Source organism: Hemitrygon akajei, chromosome 1 (genome assembly GCF_048418815.1).
Source record: "Hemitrygon akajei chromosome 1, sHemAka1.3, whole genome shotgun sequence".
Taxonomy (NCBI): Eukaryota; Metazoa; Chordata; class Chondrichthyes; order Myliobatiformes; family Dasyatidae; genus Hemitrygon; species Hemitrygon akajei.
In genome coordinates, this window is record NC_133124.1 from 5036155 (window position 1) to 5059281 (window position 23127).

At 45.3% G+C, this 23127-nt stretch overlaps 1 protein-coding gene across 1 annotated transcript in view; it reads right to left on the minus strand.

The window, feature by feature from the left end:
* LOC140713847 (neural-cadherin) overlaps window positions 1-23127 on the minus strand; it is a 295732-nt gene that overhangs the window by 62127 nt on the left and 210478 nt on the right. Inside the window, exons 15-20 of the mRNA XM_073024473.1 lie at window positions 18777-18963; window positions 17014-17157; window positions 11517-11800; window positions 8406-9647; window positions 5768-6143; window positions 1003-1096 (exon numbers count right to left, since the gene is read on the minus strand). Coding sequence (XP_072880574.1) covers window positions 1003-1096; window positions 5768-6143; window positions 8406-9647; window positions 11517-11800; window positions 17014-17157; window positions 18777-18963 — 2327 coding nt within the window. The remainder of the gene's footprint in view (window positions 1-1002; window positions 1097-5767; window positions 6144-8405; window positions 9648-11516; window positions 11801-17013; window positions 17158-18776; window positions 18964-23127) is intronic.

Here is a 23127-nt window from a genome sequence, read left to right on the forward strand (position 1 = left end):
ACACTTGCAGACATGTAACTTTGCCTGAAGGTATATTAAACGTCTCACTTTAGAAGCGGAAGTGCTCAACTGTTCTGTATAAGTTAATTCCTGTACATTTACCCGTACCCTTTATTTTATCTGTGCCTGTACAGTATATTACTTTATTAAAATTTCACTTGCTACATTTAATATTTCTGTTTCATTATTATCTAACTTGTACTGATTTACATGATATTTTAAAGGTATGATGAGGCGGGTAGCTATTGCTTAATGTGATCCTTCTGTAATTCGGCAATGGTCCCAATGGTGCCGGATTATAGAAGGTCGACCTGTATTAGAATAGTGAGATCACAGTGTGTCTGTATGTTAAGTTAGAACATAGACCTGTACAGCACAGGAACAGGCCCTTCAGCCCACAATGTTGTGTCGAACCATTAAATTAACAATCTCTTCCGCCTACATAATGTTCATATCCTTCAATTTTCCTCACATTCATGTGCCTATGTAAATGTCTCTTAAAACTCTCTAATGTATCTGCCCCTACTACCAGCCCAGGCAGCAGATTCCAGGCAGTCCCCACCCTGTGTAAAGAACTTACTTCTTGCACCTGCTTTGAAGTTACCTCCTCTCACCTTACCTGGTTTTAGACATTTCAACCCTGGGAAATGGATACTGTCAGTCTGGAGTATCTGTCTGTCTGGGGTGACGTTGCACGCCACAGTGGCATTGCAATCACCACTACGCTATCACAGCTCGGAGATCAATTCGCCATCTATAACGAGTTTGCACGTCCTCCCTGTGAGCACTTGGGTTTCTTCCTGGCGCACTGGCTTCGTGCCACATCCCAAAGACATTCCAAGGTCATTGTAAGTTGCTGTGTGATTGGGGTAGGGGTGCACTGGTGGGTTGCTGGGCAGTGATGCTCGTTGATATGATGCAAAGCATTTCCACTCTATCAGTGTACTCTTTTATTCAACATATTCCACAAAATATTTTCAAAATCACTGTAGATATCCTTACCTGGGAGGTGCTCCGATAAACCTGTATGTCTTCAAGTCCCAGTCATCTAAGTCGGGAGCTTGCACCTTTCCTAGCTCGGTGTTGGCAAGCTGATCTAAGGCGAGTAACACAAAATGGCATTATCTCTGCTTGGCAGACACAACCATAACATTTCAATTGATCTCATCCAGTAAGTATATATGTGCATATTAAATAGATTGAAAATAGTTCAAAACAGAAATAATATATGTAAAAATAGTGAGGTAGTGTTCATGGGTTCAATGTTCATTTAGTAATCCAATGGCAGAGGGGAAGAAGTTGTTCCTGAATTGCTGAGTGTGTGCCTTCAGGCTTCAGTACCTCCTTCTTTACAGTAACAATGAGAAGAGAGCATGTCCTGGGTCCTTAGTAATGAACACCGCCTTTCTGAGTTACCACTCCTTGAAGATGTCATGGATACTATGCAAGCTAGTACTCAAGATGGAGCTGACTAATTTTACAACTTTCTGTAGCTTCTTTCAGTCCAGTGCATTAGCTCCCTGCCTCCCTCCCCCCATACCAGATGCAGCCTGTCAGATTGTTCTCCATGGTGGATCTATAGAAGTTTCCTTTTATGTGACTTAGACAACTATTTTAATTCCTATCCCATTTCTGTTCCAACATGTCTGCCCATGGCCTCCTCTTCCGTCATTATGAGCCCACTCTCAGATTGGAGCAACACCTCATATTCCATCTAGAGAGCCTCCAACCTGATGGCATGAACATTGATTTCTCCAACTTCCAGTAATTTTCCCCCTCCCCCTTCTTCATTTCCCCATTCTGGCCTTTTACCTCTTTTCACCTGCCTATCACTCCCCCCTGCTGCCCGTCCTCCTTCCCTTTCTCCTACGGTCCATTCTCTTATCAAATTCCTTCTTCTCCTGCCCTCCCATCCATGTCTCTATCCAGACTTCTCTTAAACATCGAAATCGAAATCACATCCACCACTCGTACCACACTCTCACCACCCTCCCGCTCATATCCTCCTTAAACATTTTACCTTTCACCCATAACCTATGACTTCCAGTTCTAGTTTCACCCAACCTCCATGGAAAAAGCCAGCTTGCATTTACTGTTGTTACGAATGTGCCACAACTCTGAGGAGCCGAAGGGTACAAAGTAGCCCCCTCCTTTTTGAGAATTGCAAGATCGCTATTAATTCAGGTCTGGGGACCCAGGAAATGAGAGAGAATCCTCAAGGGTTTGGAATGTAGTCCTGCCCTCAGCGAGACAAAGCCACGGATACTGGCCATTGTCTCTTGGAGACGGAATTGTGTATTGAGTACTGTACTATTCATTGAAGCCCTCAGGGAATGACCAGAGTGGGCTGGTTGAGGGATTGCATCATCCCAACCTGACTGACATCTGACACCCCGTGAATAAGGATAAAAGAGGGTCTGGGGAACAACCCCTTCAGACGCACCAGGAGAAACGCTAGAAATCCTGTGACAGCGTTTAAGAGCGACAGCCGGTGGGGCCCGCGTGCGTCCTTTCCCTTGCCTGGGATTGGCGGCCGTACCACGGAAGAACGGCTTAGCTAAAGGAGAGGACACCAACGAAATTTCGAAGGATCGACATCATAAAAAGGAAAAGCTGACAAGTTTCAAAAATCTCTCTCTTGACTCCAACCAAAGACTGCAGCCTGCATAAACTGAATGACTTTTATATTCCCATCGGACAATACATTATCCCCTAGACAACGATAGAGCTTATTTCTTATTGATTATTATTATACCCGCACTTTTAGAGTTAGTATTGACAACGTATATTATCTGTATGTTTGCATTGATATTATTCTTGTGTATTTTTACCAATAAATACTGTTAGAAATAGTACCATCAGACTTCAACGGACCTCTCTATCTTTGCTGGTAAGTGACCCAGTTACGGGGTACGTAACACTGTATACCCCTCAATTTAGCATCCGGTATGGAGGGGCCACTGCACAGAACTGGAAAAAGTTGTAAACTCAGCCAGCTCCATCATGGGTACTAGCCCTCTCAGCATCGAGGATAACTTCAAACTGTGATGCTTCAAGAAGGTGGCATCCACCATTAAAAACCCCCATCAGCAAGGACTTGCCCTCTTCTCATTGCTACCATCAAGGAGGTACAGAAGCCTGAAGACACACATTCAATGTTTTAGGAACAGCTTCCTCCCCTCCGCCATCAGATTTCTGAATGGACAATGAACTCATGTACACCACCTCACTATTTTTTTTCTCTCTTTTCCCACTACTTATTTATTTAAAGTTATATATATTTCTTATTGTAATTTATAATTATAAAAATTATTGTGTATTGCAATGTACTGCTGCCACAAAACAACAAATTTCAGGACATACGGCAGTGATATTAAACCTGATTCTGATTCTGCAAAGGAATAATAAAACTTTAATCAGTCTCTTGTGCATTAATGGATCCATCCTGCTACCACAAAGAGTTGTTAAGCTATATTTTCTACGTGAGTGCTGGGTACTGAGGAACAACACAATAGAATAGTGGTTAGTACAGCACCAGCTATAAGATCGGGGTTCGATTCCTGCCGTGGGAGTTCATACATTCTGCCTGTGACCTCTAGGTTTCCACTGCGTGCTCGGTTTCCTCCCACATTCCAAACATGTACGGGTTAGGTTGAGTGTGTTGTGGGCAGGCAGTGTTGCGCCAGAAATGTGGTGACAATTGTGGGCTGCCCCCAACATATCCTTGCACTGCGACATGACCGACCTATCTCCCTGTTTGCTTTCACGTACACGTGAGAAATACACTCAGTGGCCACTTTATTAGGTACACCAGCACTCCTGCTCATTAATGGAAATATCTAACATATATAATATACATCAACATGTCCAATACCACAGGGTGAGAGGATGTAATTTCAAACAGGGTGTGAGGGGCAAGTTTTTTTACAGAGGGAGGTGGGTGTCTGGAATGCACTGCCTGGGGTGGTAGTAAAGGCAGATACATTAGGGACCTTTAACAGATGCTTAGATAGACACACGAATGTGAGGGAAATGGAAGGATATGGACATTGTGTAGGCAGGAGGGATTAGTTTAGTTGGCCATTTGATTGGCTCAGTAGAACATTTTGGGCTGAAGGGCCTGTTCCTGCGCTGTACTTCTCCATGTTCTATCTAATCAGCCAATCATGTGCAGCAACTCAATGCTTAAAACCATGCAGACATGGTCAGGAGCTTCAGTTGTTCAGACCAAACAGCAGAATCCTTATTGATCTAATTGACTGTGGAATGATCATTAGTGCCAGACAGGGTGCTGATTTTCACAACAGTCTCTCGATCAGGAGTTCCCAACATGGGGTCTACGGATCTTTTGCTTAATGGTAAACACAAAGAACACTGCAGATGCTGGGGTCAAATCAACACGTACAACAAGCAGGAGGAACTCAGCAGGTTGGGCAGCATCCGTGGAAACAAGCAGTCAACGTTTCGGGCCGAGACCCTTCGTCAGGACTGAAGAAGGAGGGGGCAGGGGCCCCATAAAGAAGGTGGGGGAGGGTGGAAACCAATCAGAGGAAAGATCAAGGGGTGGGGGAGGGGAAGGAGGGAGGGGATAGGCAGGAGAGGTGAGGAATGAATCCAAAGCACTATGGGTAGTAGAAGAAGGCAGAATCATGAGAGAGGTGATAGGCAGCTAGAAGAGGAGACAGAGTGAAACTGGGATGGGGAAGGGAGAGGGAGGGAATTACCGGAAGCTGGAGAATTCAATGTTCATACCAAGGGGCTGGAGACTACCCAGACGGTATATGAGGTGTTGCTCCTCCAACCTGGGTTTGGCCTCATCATGGCAGTAGAGGAGGCTATGTATGGACATATCCAAATGGGAATGTGAAGCAGAGTTGAAGTGGGTGGCAACCAGGAGATCCTGTCTGTTGTGGTGGATGGAGCAGAGGTGCTTGATGAAGCGGTCCCCCAATCTTCGACGGGTCTCGCCGATGTAGAGGAGGCCGCACCGGGAGCACCGGATGCAATAGATTACCCCAACAGACTCAAAAGTGAAGTGTTGCCTCACCTGGAAGGACTGTTTGGGGCCCTGAATGGTGGTAAGAGAGGAGGTGTAGGGACAGGTGTAGCACTTACACTTGCAGGGATAAGTACCAGGTGGGAGATCTGTGGGGAGGGACGTGTGGACCAGGCAGTCGCGGAGGGAATGATCCCTGCGGTAAGCAGAGAGGGGTAGAGAGGGAAAGATGTGCTTAATGGTGGGGTCCTGTTGAAGGTGGCAGAAGTTGCGAAGGATAATGTGCTGGATCCGGAGGCTGGTGTGGTGATAGGTGAGGACAAGGGGAACACGGTCCCTGTTGTGGTGACGGGAGGATGGGGTGAGGGCTGAAGTGTGGGAAATGGAGGAGATGTGGGTGAGGGCATCGTTGCTTAATGGTATGGGTCCATGGTATAAGAAAGGCTGGGAACCCCTACTCTAGAGTTTACAGAGAATGGCACAAAAAAACCCAACAAAATAAATCCAGCGAGTGGCAGTTCTGTGGGTGAGAATGCCTTGTTAATGAGAGAGGTTGGGGGGGGGGGGGGGGGAATGGCCAGGCTGGTCGAAGCTGACAGGAAAGCGACAGTAACTCAAATAATCTTGCAACAGTGGTGTACAGAAGAGCATCTCTAAAGGCTCTTAGAGAGCAGGAGCTAATGAATAAAGTGGCCGATCAGTGGAAAGCTAATCTTTGCCTTTACTACCTTTTTGCCACTCAACTTGTATCTTCATGGAACAACACCATACCTTTATAATGGTAGACCAGAAATTCCATGCAACCAGGCGAATGAGGATGGTCATTGACATCTCCAATCGTGATGGTCAAAGTGTTGGTGGAACTCATATGCGGGGACCCACTGTCGGTGATCACCACTGGCAGGTAGAAGGTTTTCTGTTCTTCTCTGTCAAACATACGGAGAGCTATGAGGGCCGCCGTGCCATTGCCGTGATCCTTTAAAGCAAAGTTGGTCCAACTGCCGTTGTGGGTCAACAGACTGAAGGAGAAGGGAGCGCCGTTCTCCGGGCTGTCCCTGTCCTTGGCATAAATCAGGGTCGAGCTCTCGTTTAACTGGATGGTTTGTGGGGCGACTGTGTTCTCCCAGACTACTGGTGCATATGGGACCTGTAAGGAAAGAGTTAACTGTGATTCCTCCTTGGTACATGCCGAAATAAAATGGAAGTTGGAAGACAAAAGTTGTGTCAGTTTGGAATGTGGTAATGGCCTGTTTTCCCTCTTATACATCAATACTTTGTCTCCATGGATACACGTCAAGATTCAGGTAATGAATAATGATATTATTATATTATAAAGGTGGAGGGTTATATGGGAGGCAGGGTTTAAGGGTTGGCACAACATTGTGGGCTGAATGGCCTGTACCGTGCTGTATTGTTCTTTGTTTGTATATCCTCCTTGTAGAAAGTTATAAATTCAGCCAGCTCCATCATGGGCGCTAGTCTCCCCAGCATCGAGGACACCTTCAAAAGGTGATGCCTCAAGAAGTCAGCATCCATCATTAATGATCCCCATCTCCCAGGACATGCCCTCTTCTCATTGCTACCATCAGGGAGGAGGGACAGGGGCCTGAAGACACACACTCAATGTTTCAAAAACAGCTTCTTCTCCTCCGCCATCAGATTTCTGAATGGACATTGAACCCATGAACACTATCTCACTGTTCCCCCCCCTTTTTGCACTACTTATTTAATTTATTTTTAAATATATACTTACTGTAATTTACAGTTTTATTATTATATATTGCAATGTACTGCTGCTGCAAAACAATAAATTTCATGACATATGTCAGTGATATTAAACCTGATTCTGATTCAACCTTTGGTTTCCTAAATTATGTGCCTGGGTTGAGGATAATGGGTAGCAGGTGGGAAAGTATGGGGCTGATAATTATGTTATCTTTGATGGAATCTTAGGGGCATGTTCTCTGTGCAGTGTGAGAGCTTTAGTCTTGGTCACCACTGGTGCTGGTGCTAAGAACATAGGGAGAAGTATGGAGAGAGGATGGGAGGGAGAGGGGGGAGGGAGGGAGGGAGGGAGGGAGGGAGAGGGGGGAGGGAGGGAGGGAGAGAGAGAGAGAGAGAGAGAGAGGGGGGGGGAGAGAGAGCTGGATCTGTGGCTCTTCTCCAACATTACAGAGATTGGCTTGTTTAGTAAATGATAAGTATTATTTTGATTTCTGTACTCCAATGACTGCAGACATTTGTTTTTCTTTCTGTACTGAGATGTGCGAGCTCTGACCATCTCCCACCATCCAGGAAATGCTCACTTCTCACTGCTGCCGTCAGGAGCCTCAGCCCCCACACCACCAGGTTCAGGATCAGTTATTACCCCTCAACCACCAGGCTCCTGAACCAGAGGAGATAACTTCACTCAATTTCACCTGATTGGAATGTTCCTACAACCAATAGACTTATTTCATCTCATATTCTTGATATTTACTACTTATTTATTTATCATTATTAAAATTATTTATTTTTTCATTTTCTTTTTGTATTTGCAGTCTGTTATCTTTTACATATTGGTTGCTTGTTCTGTTATGTGCAGATTTTCATGGATTATATTGTGTTTCTTGCATTTACTGTGAATGCCTGCAAGAAAATGAGTCTCAGGTTGTACAGGATGACATATATATACTTTGATAATAAATTTACTTTGAACTCAATAAATGTGTTCTTGTGGTCCTGAATACGTGTGCAGTGTCTCTTTTGTTTGCAAATGCATATGTGTACACACAAAATGCCAGAGGAACTCAGCAGGTCAGGCAGCATCTATGGAAATGAATAAACAGCTGACATTTTGGATAGAGATAGAGATAGATAGATAGAGAGAGAGAGAGAGAGAGAGAGAGAGATAGATAGAGAGAGAGCGAGACAGAGACAGAGAGAGAGAGAGAGAGAGAGAGAGAGAGAGAGAGATAGATAGAGAGAGAGCGAGACAGAGACAGAGACAGAGAGATAGAGAGAAAGGGATAGAGAGAGAGAGTTTGAGAGAGAGTGTGAATGAGAGAGAGAGACAGTGAGAGAGTGAGTGAGAGAGAGAGAAAGATAGTGAGAGACAGTGAGAGAGAGTGAGAGAGAGACAGAGATAGAGAGAGATAGAGTGTGAGAGAGATTGAGAGAGAGAGAGAGAGAAAGATTGAGAGAGACAGAGAGAGAGACAGAGAGTGAGAGACAGTGTGTGTGAGAGAGAGTGAGAGACAGTGAGAGAGAGATTGAGAGAGAGAGAGAGAGACAGAGAGTGAGAGACAGTGAGAGAGAGAGAAAGATTGAGAGAGAGAGACAAAGAGTGAGAGACAGAGAGAGAGGGAGAGAGAGAGAGAGAGAGATAGAAAAATACAGAACAATTTAAAAATAATTTTCGTTACAGAACCTCAAAGTCTGGTCCATTGTCATTGACATCTTGCACAGTTAAAGCGATGGTGGCACTTCCCGTCAGGGGTGGGCTTCCCTGGTCGGTGGCTAGGACCACCAACTGATGCTGCGGCATCGTCTCATGGTCCAGAGCGCTGGCGATGGTAACCCAGCCGTCACTGCCCACTGAGAACTGCTGGAGCGGATCCGAAGCGTTTGCGATACTGTAGGTGAACCTTCCATTCTGGGCGGAATCCAGATCCATCGCCGTCACCTGAACCACTCTAGTCCCGATGAAAACATCCTCCAGCAGGGGGCCTGCTTCATAAAATTGTGGGGAGAAGACTGGAGGGTGGTCATTGTAATCTTCGACGTCAATGATACAAGTGGCCAAGCTAAAATAGTCCAGATCTTCTACCTTAATGGTTAAATTGAACCGCCTCTCAGTGAATTTCTCATAATTAAGCCTTTTCTTCAACTTAATTATCCCATGTTTCTTTGGATGATTTGTCTCCATGAGAAATTTATGGTCTTCATCACCGTCCACGATACTGAACGTCACCAGGGCGTTTTCTCCCTCATCGTCATCGGTGGCTGGCACAACCAGAACTTCAGTGTTTGTCTCAATGTTTTCAGAAATCTTTGCTCTGAAGACACTCTGTGTGAAGACTGGTGTGTGATCATTCACATCCGAAACCAAAATGGTTGCCGTTCCTGTCCCTGTCAGGCCTTCTCCGTCTCGAGCTTCCACCACAACCAGGTACCTATCCTCCTTCTCTCTGTCCAGAGAACCCAACACAGTGTACACAGTTCCAGTTGAAGGATTGATAGAAAACAGATTGAGATTGATGTCATTTCGAACATTCTGGATTATTCTGTACATTAGGATTGCATTTTTCCCAGCCTTGGGGTCATCCAGGTCAGTTGCCGTCATCTCCATGATGGAAGTGTCTGCCGGAGAATTTTCTGGAACGTATCCCATGAAGCAGCCATCAGCTGCACACAGGAATAGTGGCCGGTTGTCATTGACGTCGTGGACCTCAATGATGACATCAGCAAAACCTGTGAGGCCTTCACCATTTTCATCAGTAGCGAGAACAAGAAAGCGCCAGATAGACCGTTGCTCCCGGTCTAGTTTCTTCTTGGTGTAGATTTTACCGGTGAGCTTCTCGATGGTGAACTCGCTGTTTGCCCCCTGTCCGTGGAGAGAATAACGCAAGGCACTTTGGTCTGCTCCCTGGTCCGGGTCAGTCGCTGAAACCTGCAGAAGGGGCAGAGCAAACTGTAAAATCACTTTGAAGGAGATCGTTCATTCCATTTTAAAGATTAACTTTATTTGTCACATGTATATTGAAACATCGATATACAGAGCAGAAGTTGTTGTTTGTGTCAATGGCCTACACAATCCGGGGAAGTGCTGGGGAAGCTCACGAGTGTTGGTGTGATTCCGGAACCAACATAGAATGCCCACAACTTACTCACTTACTAACGCATATGGCTTCTCTTTACATTATATGTCAATGATTTGGATGACAGAATTCACGATCAGGGGAAAATCTGCAGATGCTGGAAATCCAAGTAACACGCACAAAATGCTGGAGGAACTTGTGGAGGAGAGTCCAGTCGACATTTCGGGCCGAGACCCTCCGGCAGGATTGGAGAAAAAAAAAACTGAGGAGTAGATTTAAAAGGTGGGGAAGGGGAGAGAGAAGCACCAGGTGATGGGTGAAACCAGGAGGGGGAACAGGTGAGGTAAAGAGCTAAGAAGTTGATTGGTGAAAGAGATAAAGGGTTGGGGGGGGGGGGGAGTGCAATCTGATAGGAGAGGACAGAAGGCCAAGGAAGAAAGAAAAGGGGGAGGAGTACTGGGGGAGGCCTTGGGCAGGTAAGGAGAAAAAGTGAGAGAGGGAAATGGGAATGAGGAATGGTGAAGGGGGGGAAGGGGGCATTGTCAGAAATTCGAGAAATCGATGTTCATGCCATCAGGTTGGAGGCTACCGAGACAGAATATAAGGTGTTGTAGCTCTACCATGAGCGTGGCCTTATTGTGACAGTAGAGGAGGCCGTGGATGGACATACTGGAATGGGGATAGGAAGTGGAATTAAAATGGGTGGCCACTGGGAGATCCCACCTCTTCTGGCAATCAGAGGGTACGTGTTTGGTGAAGTGGTCTCCCAATCTACATCAGGTCCCATCAATATACAGGAGGCCATACCAGGAGTACCGGACACAGGACACAGAATATGACCCCAACAGACTCAGAGTTGAAGTGTCAGCTCACCTGGAAGGACTATTTTGGGCCCTGAATGGAAGAAAATGTAGGGGCAGGTGTAGCATATGTTCCACTTGACAGTAACCCAGGTTAGCAGTCAGTGTAACTATCACAGTGCCAGTGACCCGGGTTAGCAGTCAGTGTAACTATCACAGTGTCAGTGACCCGGGTTAGCAGCCAGTGTAACTATCACAGTGCCAGTGATGTGGTTTAGCAGCCAGTGTAACTATCACAGTGCCAGTGATTCAGGTTAGCAGTCAGTGTAACTATCACAGTGCCAGTGACCCGGGTTAGCTGTCAGTGTAACTATCACAGTGCCAGTGACCCGGGTTAGCAGTCAGTGTAACTATCACAGTGCCAGTGACCCGGGTTAGCAGCCAGTGTAACTATCACAGTGCCAGTGACCCGGGTTAGCAGTCAGTGTAACTATCACAGTGCCAGTGATTCAGGTTAGCAGTCAGTGTAACTATCACAGTGCCAGTGATTCGGGTTAGCAGTCAGTGTAACTATCACAGTGCCATTGACCCAGGTTAGCAGTCAGTGTAACTATCACAGTGCCAGTGACCCGGGTTAGCAGTCAGTGTAACTATCACAGTGCCAGTGACCCAGGTTAGCAGCCAGTGTAACTATCACAGTGCCAGTGATCCAGTTCAATTCCGTCTCCCTCTGTAAGGAGTTTGCACGTTCAGCCGGTGATTGCGTGCATTGTCTCTGGGTTCTCCAGCTTCCTGCCACATTCCAAAGGTGTACAGCTGAGTAGGTTAATTGAAGACATGGGTGTAATTAGGTGTTGCGGGCTCGTTTGGCCAGAAGGGCCTGTTACCGGGCTGTATCTCTGAATAAAGAGAGCCACAGACCTGTAGGACGAATACCGGCTGTTCTACAAGCTCTTCCCTGATGCTGCCATGGTACTCGTTCTGTGTGAAGACGGGTGCCTCATCATTCTTGTTGATGACATTGACCGTCACCAATGTTTGGTTCTCCCATTTTCCATCCGATGCCACCAGCCGCAGTTCATACCGCTGCTCGTCCTCGTAGTTTAGCCGCTGAGCTACAAAGATTGTTCCAACCTCTGGCTCCACGTCAAACGCCCCCTTAACGTTTCCTGATGCGATCTGGTACCGCAGCTTAGCGTTTGCTCCTGTAGGAAGAGCCCGATTGAAATGCATTCTTCCTCAGATATGTGTTCAAAGTTCAAATTAAATTTATTATCAAAGAACATACAATAGAATCAGAATCAGGTTTAATACCACCAGCATATGTCATGAAATTCGTTGTTTTGCAGCAGCAGTACATTGTAATTCATAACTAAAAATATTATATATATATATATTTAAGGGAGTGCAGAAAGAGAGTAAAAGTAGTAAGCTAGTGTTCATGGGTTGATTGTCCATTCGGAAATCTGATGGCAGAGGGGAAGAAGCTGTTCCTGAAACATTGAGTGAGTATCTTCAGGCTCCTGTATCTCCTCCTTGATGGTAGCAATGAGAAGAGGGCATGTCCTGGGTGATGGGGGTCCTGAATGATGGATACCATATTTCTGAGTCATCACCTTTGGAAGATTTCCTCAGTGCAGGGGAGGCTAGTGCTCAGTTAGAGCTGGGCTAGTTTACAACTGTCTGCAGCTTTTTCCGATCCTATGCAGTGGCTCCTCCATACCAGTCTATATCACCCTGAGAATAGTTTTCTTACAGGCATTTACAGAAAAAATAAAGAAACACAAAAGAATCAAATAAAAAAAAACTGTACATAAATAAAGAGTGACAAATTTTAAGATGATTGGAGTAACGTATGGGGAGAAGGTCAGAGGCTGTTCTTTGGTACAGAGAGTGGAACACCCGACCAGAGGTGGTGGTAGAGGCAGATACATTAGGGACATTTAAGAAACTCTTAGGTGGGCACATGGATGATAGAACAATGGACGGTCACATAGGAGGGAAGGGTTAGATTTGATCTTGGAGTAGGTTAAAGCATCTGCACAACCTTGTGGCCAGAGTCCTGCACTCTGCAACGACCCGAGGACCCAGCAATAGACAAACCCTTGACGTGAAAGATCACATTCCTGTACTGTAAATCTTTGTCTTTACATTATTTTCATCGATAGATTGATCTTCTGGTTTAACATGGCGCTTGCTGGCAGCAAACACAGCTACTAACTACTTTATTACTCACACTTCTGGTAAATGGCCACTGCCACTGGCAGCCTGCACCTTCCCTTTCGGAGATGAGCTTTTGAACCGCCTGTGCAACCGGGCATTTCTGTGGTGTGAACGGAAGTCTTGAAGGTGCAGAGTGGTTGTGACGTGGTGTGTAAGGAGATGAATCTCAAGGTTGAATAATATATACATACTTTGATAATAAATGTACTTTGATCTTAAGTTTCTCATGGTTAAATGGTCAGCAGAACATTGCGGGCTGAAGAGCCTGTGCTGTGCTGTAATGTCCCATTAGGGTTTTACTTCAGAATACGCTCCAATTTCCAAAAACTCTTTTCCTATTTGTTACACTAACATACGCTGCAATTAAATTATAGTCATTTGATTTTTCATTAAATTAGATTATGTCATAACTTTTGATCATTTCATCTTCCTTGTATTTTTTATATATTAAAGCTTCCCATTTCTTACACCAAGAAAGATCTCGTATATTCTTCCACGATGGTGAATCTTTTATGTTTCCCAGTGTCCATGAATATTCACAAATATTCCAATTGTTTAGAACTTTGGGGGTGGCTGAGTGAACTACCTGTCAAAGGATTCTCATGGACAGGCATTGTTGGGGTCCATGGACCTCTTGCTCAATGAGATTGGTCTATGGCATAAAGAAGGTTGGGAACCCCTGATCTAGACAGAGCCTTGCTGATGTGTTAGAGTCTGCTTTGAAGGCCAAGCTGATGATGGAGGAACTTCCCTGGATAGATGCCATCTCAAGTGGGGAAACAGTGAGGGCCTGTCCTGGGTCCGACATATCGATGCAGTTACAAAGAAGGCACACCAGCAGCTATGCTTCATCGGGAGTTTGAGGAGATTTGATACGTCACCAAAGAATCTTGCAATATATACCGTGGAGAGCATTCTAACTGGTTGCATCACTGCCTGTTATGGAGCCTCCATCGTACAGGACTGGAAAAAGCTGCAGAGGGTTGTAAACCCAACCAGCTCCACCATGAACTTCTTCAAAAGGTGATGCCTCAAAAAGGCAGCATCCATCATTAAGGACTCTCACGCATTCCAGGAAATGCCCTCTGTGACAGGACTAGAATATAAAAGCATAACTGTAATGCTGAGGGTTTGGTGAGGTCTCACGGAGTATTGTGGCCAGTTTAGAGCTCCTAATGTAAGAATATATGAGCTGACGTTGGAGTGGTTCACGAGATTGATTCCAGGAATGAAAGGTTGAACATATGAGGAGTGTTTGATGTCTCTGGGCCTGTACTCACTAGAGTTCAGAAAAATGAGGGGTATCTCAAGGAGGAGGCACAGGAGCAATCAATGTTTCAGGAAGAGCTTCTTCCCCTCTGCCATCAGATTGCTGAACTGACATGAACACCTCCTCACCATCTTTGCTCTCTTTTTCTGCACTACTTGTTTAATATGTGTGTATAAACTTATTGTATATTTTATATACTACAATGTACAGCTGCCACATAACAACAAATTTCACGAGATATACTTGATTCTGACTCGTTCAGTGGAAATTCCAGACCCCAACTTGGCTAACTGCTCCTTCCGAGGCCAATTAACAAAATCGAACATGCAAACAGAAGCTGAATTGAAATAGGCACTGTGTTAATTAAAGGGATATAAGGATAAACTGGTTAAAGAAAGTGGAAAGTTTTCCGGACAGAAATCCAGAGCTCGGTTCTTGCCAGATGAGGGCAGCACTACTAAGTGTAAAGTGATTCAATTCAGAGTAACACAAACACAACTTAGCAGGTCAGGCAGCATCAATGGAGAGGAATAAACAGCTGATGTTTCGGGCCGCTTCACCGGAACTGGAAAGGGGGTGGGGTGGGGAAGGTGCCAGAAGCGATTCTGCGGATGCTGGAAATCCAGAGCACCACTACACAAAATGCTGGGGGAGCTTAGCAGGTCAAGGAGCATTCATGGAAATGAATCAACAGTCAGCGTTTTGGGGCAAGACCCACCATTTGGACTGGAAAGCAAGGGGGAAGAACCCAGAATAAAAAGGTGGGGGGGGGGGGTGGAAAAAGTGAAAGCTGGCAGGTGATAGGCGAGACCAGATGAGGGAGAAGGTGGGTGGGTGGGAGTGGCGATGAAGTTAGAAGCTGGGAGGAGACACATGGAAAAAGTAAAGGGATGAAGAAGAAGGAATCTGACAGGAGAGAAGAGTAGACCATGGGAGAAAGAGAAGGAGGAGGGACACCAGAGGGTGTCAGTGTAACTATCACAGTGCCAGTGACCCGGGTTAGCAGTCAGTGTAACTATCACAGTGCCAGTGACCCGGGTTAGCAGTCAGTGTAACTATCACAGTGCCAGTGATTCGGGTTAGCTGTCAGTGTAACTATTACAGTGTCAGTGACCCGGGTTAGCAGTCAGTGTAACTATCACAGTGCCAGTGACCCGGGTTAGCAGTCAGTGTAACTACAGTGCCAGTGATTCAGGTTAGCAGTCAGTGTAACTATCACAGTGCCAGTGACCCGGGTTAGCAGTCAGTGTAACTATCACAGTGCCAGTGACACGGGTTAGCAGTCAGTGTAACTATCACAGTGCCAGTGACCCGGGTTAGCAGTCAGTGTAACTATCACAGTGCCAGTGATTCGGGTTAGTTGTCAGTGTAACTATCACAGTGCCAGTGACACGGGTTAGCAGTCAGTGTAACTATCACAGTGCCAGTGACACGGGTTAGCTGTCAGTGTAACTATCACAGTGCCAGTGACCCGGGTTAGCAGTCAGTGTAACTATCACAGTGCCAGTGATTCGGGTTAGTTGTCAGTGTAACTATCACAGTGCCAGTGACACGGGTTAGCAGTCAGTGTAACTATCACAGTGCCAGTGACCCGGGTTAGCAGTCAGTGTAACTATCACAGTGCCAGTGATTCGGGTTAGTTGTCAGTGTAACTATCACAGTGCCAGTGACACGGGTTAGCAGTCAGTGTAACTATCACAGTGCCAGTGACCCGGGTTAGCAGTCAGTGTAACTATCACAGTGCCAGTGATTCGGGTTAGTTGTCAGTGTAACTATCACAGTGCCAGTGACCCGGGTTAGCAGTCAGTGTAACTATCACAGTGCCAGTGACCCGGGTTAGCAGTCAGTGTAACTATCACAGTGCCAGTGACCCGGGTTAGCAGTCAGTGTAACTATCACAGTGCCAGTGACCCGGGTTAGCAGTCAGTGTAACTATCACAGTGCCAGTGACCCGGGTTAGCAGTCAGTGTAACTATCACAGTGCCAGTGACCCGGGTTAGCAGTCAGTGTAACTATCACAGTGCCAGTGACCCGGGTTAGCAGTCAGTGTAACTATCACAGTGCCAGTGACACGGGTTAGCAGTCAGTGTAACTATCACAGTGCCAGTGATTCGGGTTAGCTGTCAGTGTAACTATTACAGAGCCAGTGACCCGGGTTAGCAGCCAGTGTAACTATCACAGTGCCAGTGATTCGGGTTAGCAGTTAGTGTAACTATCACAGTGCCAGTGATTCGGGTTAGCTGTCAGTGTAACTATCACAGTGCCAGTGACCCGGGTTAGCAGTCAGTGTAACTATCACAGTGCCAGTGACCCGGGTTAGCTGTCAGTGTAACTATTTTTATTAGGTACAGCTGTACACTTGCTCGTTACTGCTAATATCTAATCAGCCAATCATGTGGCAGCAACTCAATGTATAAAAGCATGCTGATATGTTCAAGAGGTTCAGTTGATGTTCAGGTCAAACATCAGAATGGGGAAGAAATGTGATCTAAGTGACTTTGACTGTGGAATGATTTTTGGTGCCAGACGGGGTGGTTTGAGTATTTCAGAATCTGCTGATCACCTGGGACAACAGTCTCTAGAGTTATAGAGCATGGCTCAAAAAAAAATCCAGTGAGCAGTGGTTCTGTGGATGAAAACTCATCGTTAATGAGAGAGGTCGGAGGAGAATGGCCAGACTGGTTCAGCTGACAGGAAGATGACAGTAACTCAAATAACCACACGTTACAACAGTGGTGTGCAGAAGAGCATCTCTGAATGCACAGCACATCAGACATTGAAGTGGATGAGCTACAGCAGCAGAAGACCATGAACACGCAGACAGTGGCCACTTTATTGGGTAGAGGAGTTATATGAGTGTAAGTCAGTGATAATGAATCTGATTCTGAAATGAGAACAAAAGGAGGAAGATCCATACAGACCCACCTTCATCTCCGTCGTTAGCAGACACTGTTATCACAACAAACCCAATGTCCTTGTCCTCGTCTACACTGATAGTATAGGCTTCCTGAGGGAAAAATGGTGCGTTGTCATTCACATCGCTGACAAAAATCCTCACGTATGCCATGTCTGCGAATGAAGAGAACAACATGTCCATTGATAAAGAATCACCATATAGCAATCTAAAGCATACCAGAGTTAGAGCCATAGAGTCAGAGAGCCCAGAAGCAGGCCCTTTGGCCCATCTAATCTGTGCCAAACTCTTAATCTGCCTAGTCCCATTGACCTGCACCATAGCTCTCCAACACTCAGATTAAAGCTGTAAGATATTTATGCCAAAGGAAATTAATGTTGCAATAAAAACACAAAATGCTGGCAGAACTCAGCAGGCCAGACAGCATCTATGGGAGGAGGTAGTGATGACGTTTTGGGCCGAAACCCTTCATCAGGGTTAATGTTGCAAGTTTGCTTAGTCAGAAATACATACTTAAAAATACATAATGTAATAACTGAGGAATGAAAAGAAGTCAACATGTTTATTAAAAAGTAATAGTGCAAAATATAGATGTTCGAAGAAACCATATACTCGTCTACTGAAGGAGGAGGAGTTGTAGAGTCTTACAGCCACAGGGAGATAGGATCTCCTGTGGCGTTCAGCGGTGCTCCTCGGTGGAATCCAACCCATCCATACTAACGATATATGTTGTTCATGTTCCAAAATCTTCCAGTTTCCTCCTTTAAATCTGCTTGCTTCAGATGTTTTTCACTTACTGATGTCTGTAAATTACGTGTGTGTGTTTGGAATGGCGACATCTATTAAGCAAGCTGCTCTTACTGGTTTATCCTGTATAATTACAACTGGCTGGATAAGGACTGTCTCATCTGTAATAACAGATTGGTCAAAATATTGTTATTGTTACTACTTCCCACCACTGTCTGTAAGGAGTTTGTACGTTCTCTCTGTGGTCACATGGCTTTCCTCCAGCTGTGCCAGTTTGGAATTAGATCATCGAGTTAGTTTCAATGTCTAAATATCCAAGTAATATTAACAATACTTTTACTTTCCACTCGTAATACTTGGACATTTTATTTTGTTGTTATGTACGTATTCATTGGGTTAGTTTCAAAATGGGGTTGTATGGAGTGTCCAGGGAGGGTTATCACCTCCGGTCAAGGGGCTTGTGGTGTCATTCCCCTTTGGTCCCCATCGGACACTCAGCTCTCACCTGTAGCTCCAAGTAGCTGTTTGCATGTGACAGTGGCCACACCCTGGTCAGCACACTGCTTTGATAGGTGGGCTAAACCAGGCGAGGGTAGCTGGTGGGCCTCATACCCCAGTGAGATAGGGACAGGACAGGCCTGACCGAGCATGCACAGTCAGCTCCGGTGGACTGGGCAAATGAGATCTACGGTGAGCTCCAACGGGCAGGAAGGTCATTCTGGAACTCTCCGTGGGGAGCGAAGGGCATGACGAGGCACAGATGATGTCATGGCCATCCACTGCAACCAAGGGAAACCCCAGTTTGTGATGACTACAGATATCACTGGACCTGGACTTTCGAGGTCGAGAGAGTGGAACTGCCCAGGTGCCATAGCTCTTCCACTTTAAAACTCTCCCACACAGATCTCCTGTCATTGTCGGACAGGACGGACAACCACCACACATATAATACCCAAACAATGTAGCTCGTTCTCTGTAGACAAACAAATACATTAATGATGTGAGTCGATGGCTGTGAGGTGTGTACCTGTGTTGGGTTGTCCTTGTTTGCCTGGCCGGGCAGACTCCGAGTTGTCTTGGGACTGGACCTCTATTAAGTATGATCCTTTCACCTCTCTGTCAAAGGATGTCTGGGTGAAGATAACCCCCGTCTCAAAATCAATGCTGAAGTAACGATAATCTCCACTGAGGTCCTTCACTATGGCATAATTCACCTGGTAGAGGGAGGGAAGTTAACAGGTGAGAATCAAGCAGACGTTTCCCAATCTCTAATGCTTTGGTGAGAGGCAATTTGGAGGAAAGGTGAGAAGGTGGTAGTCAAAGGGACTGTTGGGAGAACTGGTCACATGGGGGATGGGTATTTATGTATTATTGAGATATACGCACAGTAACAGGCCCAACGAGACCACTCCATCCAATTACACCCATGTGACCAATTAACCTATGAACTGGTGTGTCTTTGGACTGAGGGAAGAAACCAGAGCATCTAGAGGAAACGCAGAAATCACTGGAGAGAACATACGAATTCCAAACTCCAGATAAACTCCTTACAGACAGTGGTGGGAATTGAACCTGGCTCGCTGGTACTAAAGAGATGCATTAACTGCTATGCTACTGACCCAACCCTAAAAGCAATATAGGTTGGCTTTGGGGCTGATGGGGCAAAGGAGTGGCCTGATAGCATAGAGGATGGTATGGCAGCATAGTGGATAGTGTGATGCCAGCGGTTCAATTCGCACCACTGACTGTATTCATTTCCCACGATTTGTACATCTCCCCATGACCTGTGGGTGCTCTGGTTTCCTCCCACATTCTAACGATGCACGGGTTAGAACACAGGACATAAAACATAGAATATGGAACATTACAGGCCCTTTGGGCACAGTGTTGTTCCAACCTTTTAACCTACTCAAAGATCATTCTACCCCTTCCCTCCAACGTAAAACTCCATTTTTCTGTTAGGCTACTGCGCTGTGGTTTTGGGCTAGTAGGCTGCGGGCCTGCTATGTTGGCACCGGAAACATGGCGATTCTTGTGGGCTGCCCCCAGCACATCCCCGGACTGTGTCAGTTGTTTATGCGAACAACTCATTTCACACTTCGATGCACATGTGACAAAAATGAAATCTTTAAATCTTTGATCTTTCTTATGTCATCAGCAAATATAAATATGGAAGTAAACCAAAGGAATGGCCTTTGACATCAGCTCTAACCCCAGACTCTGACATCAATGACTTACCCGAAGCATACCTTATAACAGAGATGTGAGGCCATCAGACTTAGCGACAGAATTAGGCCATTCAGCCCATTTGAGCCCTCCACTGTGCAATGATGGTTGATTTATTATCCCTCTCAACCTCCCTTGAACAGTACAGCACAGGAACAGGCCCTTCAGCCCACAATGTTGTGCTGAATTAAATGAGTAAAATAGTAACCAAATGGCCAACTAAACTAATCTCTTCTGCCTCCCTATCCTTCAATTTTCCTCACATTCACGAGTCTATCTAAATATCTCTTAAAAATCTCTAATGTTTCTGCCTCTCCCACCACCCCAGGCAGCGCATTCCAGGCACCCAGCACTCTCTGTGTAAAAAACTTGCCCCTCACAACTCCTTTGAAATTACCTTCCTTCACCTCAAATGTGTGCCCTCTGGAATTAGACATTTCAACCCTGGGAAAAGATGTTGTCAGTTATATTCCATCTACCATTTCTCTGCCCATATTTGCAACTGGTTTATATGCTGTTGTATTCATTGCCAGTCTTCCACACCATCCACAACATCACCAGTCTTTGTATTGTCTCCAAACTTACCAATTCACCCATGCAGGTCACTCATAAATATCACAAACAGTAAATTGTCAATGCTTTGGGTTGAAACTCTGCCTCAGGACTCAGATACAGGGTTCTGACCCAACACGTTGACAACTGATTTCCTTCCACAGATGCTGCTCAACCCATTGAGTTCCTCCAGTAAGTTGTTGCAGATCCCCTCCTGCTTTCTCCACTCAAGGGCTGGAGGCTCTTGCACGTCCAAGTGCAATAGTAATGTTGTGCTTAGCACAATGCTGTTCCAGCGGGAAACGCAGAGTTTAGACTTCAGTCCTGGTGCCATCTGTAAGGAACTTGTACGTTCTCCCTGTGACAGTCTGGGTTTCCTCTGGGTGTTCTGGTTTCCTCCCACAGTCCCAATAGTTAGACAGAATGATAGATAGATAGATAAATAGACGGATAGATAGAGATATAGACAGATAGATAGATAGATAGATAGATAGATAAGTAAATACAGAAGCAAGCAAATAAACAAACAAAGAAACAAACAACTGAATAAATAAATAAATACCCCAAAGCAGCATAGATGGGTTTTCATTTCTCTACCAATTCCATAAAATGTTACCAAGCCAAGTCCAGAAATTGCTGCAATCACTTCAGCCTGTGAAATATAATCTGCAATATTGACTTCCCTGGGACTGCCAGGAAGTAATGGGGAGCAGTTGCTGGTAACCTTCCAGTGGCGGTGTTCAGAATTCAGATGACGTGACCACGTCTGCATGCTGGGAATTATTATCAAGACTGTTCGATTTGCATTTGACCAAAGGCGTGACCGGATTTGACTGGACACCCATCCTCACCATCCCTTCTACAAACTGGAGAATTCAATTTTAGAATCAGAATCAGGTCACTGGCCTATCTCATGAAATTTGTTGTTTTACAGCAGCAGGTCATTGTAATATATAATAATAATAAAGCATATAAAATACAATAATAAATTTATATAAAAATTAAATTTAGTAAGTAGTGCAAAAAGGCAGAGAAAAGAAAAGTGAGGTGGTGTTCATGGGCTCAAAGTTTATTTAAAAATCTGATGGCAGAGGGGAAGAAGTTGTTTTTGAAACTTTGACTGTGTGTCTACATCCTCCCTGATGGTAGCAATGGGAAGAGGGCGTGTCCTGGGAGATGGGGGTCCTTAGTGATGGATGCTGACTTTTTGAGGCATCACCTTTTGAAGATGGTCTGGATGTTGGGGAGGCTAGTGCCCATGATGGAACTGACTGAGTTTATAACTCTCTGCGAAAGTGATTATTACACCTCGATGTCCTGTTACTCCTGGGATGTAGTTAAGAAACTTATCCAACAACCTTTGTACTGAACACTCAACACAATACCTGACCCAAATAAGGTTGACCGAGGTGTCGCACATGAAGTTGTGCTTTCTCTGTCAGGACAGTGACTATTTTGATGTTCACTCCAGCTTCTCCACCACTGAGGACACATTCAAATGCCTCAGAAAGGTGGCATTCATCATCAAGGACATGATCTCTTCTCATTGTTAACATCAAGAGGGAGGTACAGGAGCCTGAAGACACACTTCTTCTTCTTCTTAAAGCCATCACCCCTTCTGGGCCTGGCATAGGCCACCGACAACAGCTCACCCGAGTCCTCTGTCCTGGGCCCGCCTTTCCAGTTCTCCCAGGTGTAGCCCATCTTCTTAGTATCCTGCTCCCCCAGGGATGAGATCTTTGAGGCTTTTGTTGGCGTTCATGTAGTACTGGGTTTTTATGAGATGGAGTTGCTAGTCCCATGCCCAGCCCTCCCTCTTTTGCAGCCAGAGTTGGGAATGTCCATGGTGGAGTTTGAAGACACACACTCAATGTTTCAGGAACAGCTTCTTCCCCGCCACTATCAAGATTTCTGAATTGGCAATGAACCCATGAACACTACCTCACAAACAAGAAGAAATCTGCAGATGCTGGAAACCCAAACAACACGCACACAATGCTGGAGGAACTCAGCAGGTCAGGCCCGATGGAGGATCCCTGCCCGAAACCTGAGTTTCTCCAGCTGCTGAGTTCCTCCAGCATTTTGTGTGTTGCTTAGACTACCTCACTGTTTTTTTCTCCTTTTTGCATTACTTATTTAATTTAATTTTAATATATATTTTCTTATTGTACTTTGTAGTTTTATTTTTATTATTATGTATTGTAATGTACTACTGCTGCAGAACAAGTTCAAAGTAAATTTATTATTCAAGTTCATTTCTGTCACCATATACAACCCTGAAATTAATTTTCTTGTGGGCATACTCAGCAGATCTATAGATAATAACTATAACAGGATCAATCAGCGGGCAGAAGACAACAAACTGTGCAAATGCAAATATAAGGAAATAGCAATAGAACATGAAATAACAAGATAAAGAATCCTTAAAGTGAGATCATTGATTGTAGGAACATCTCAATGATGGGGAAAATGAGTGTAGTTATCCCCTTTTGTCGAGAGCTGCTGCAGACCAGGTGACACGGAAGCAGTATAGCGTGGTTGAGCTTGGCTGGGCCCAGCCTGTCCCTTCTGTGCTGCCCTCCCGTGTTCGAGTGGTGGAG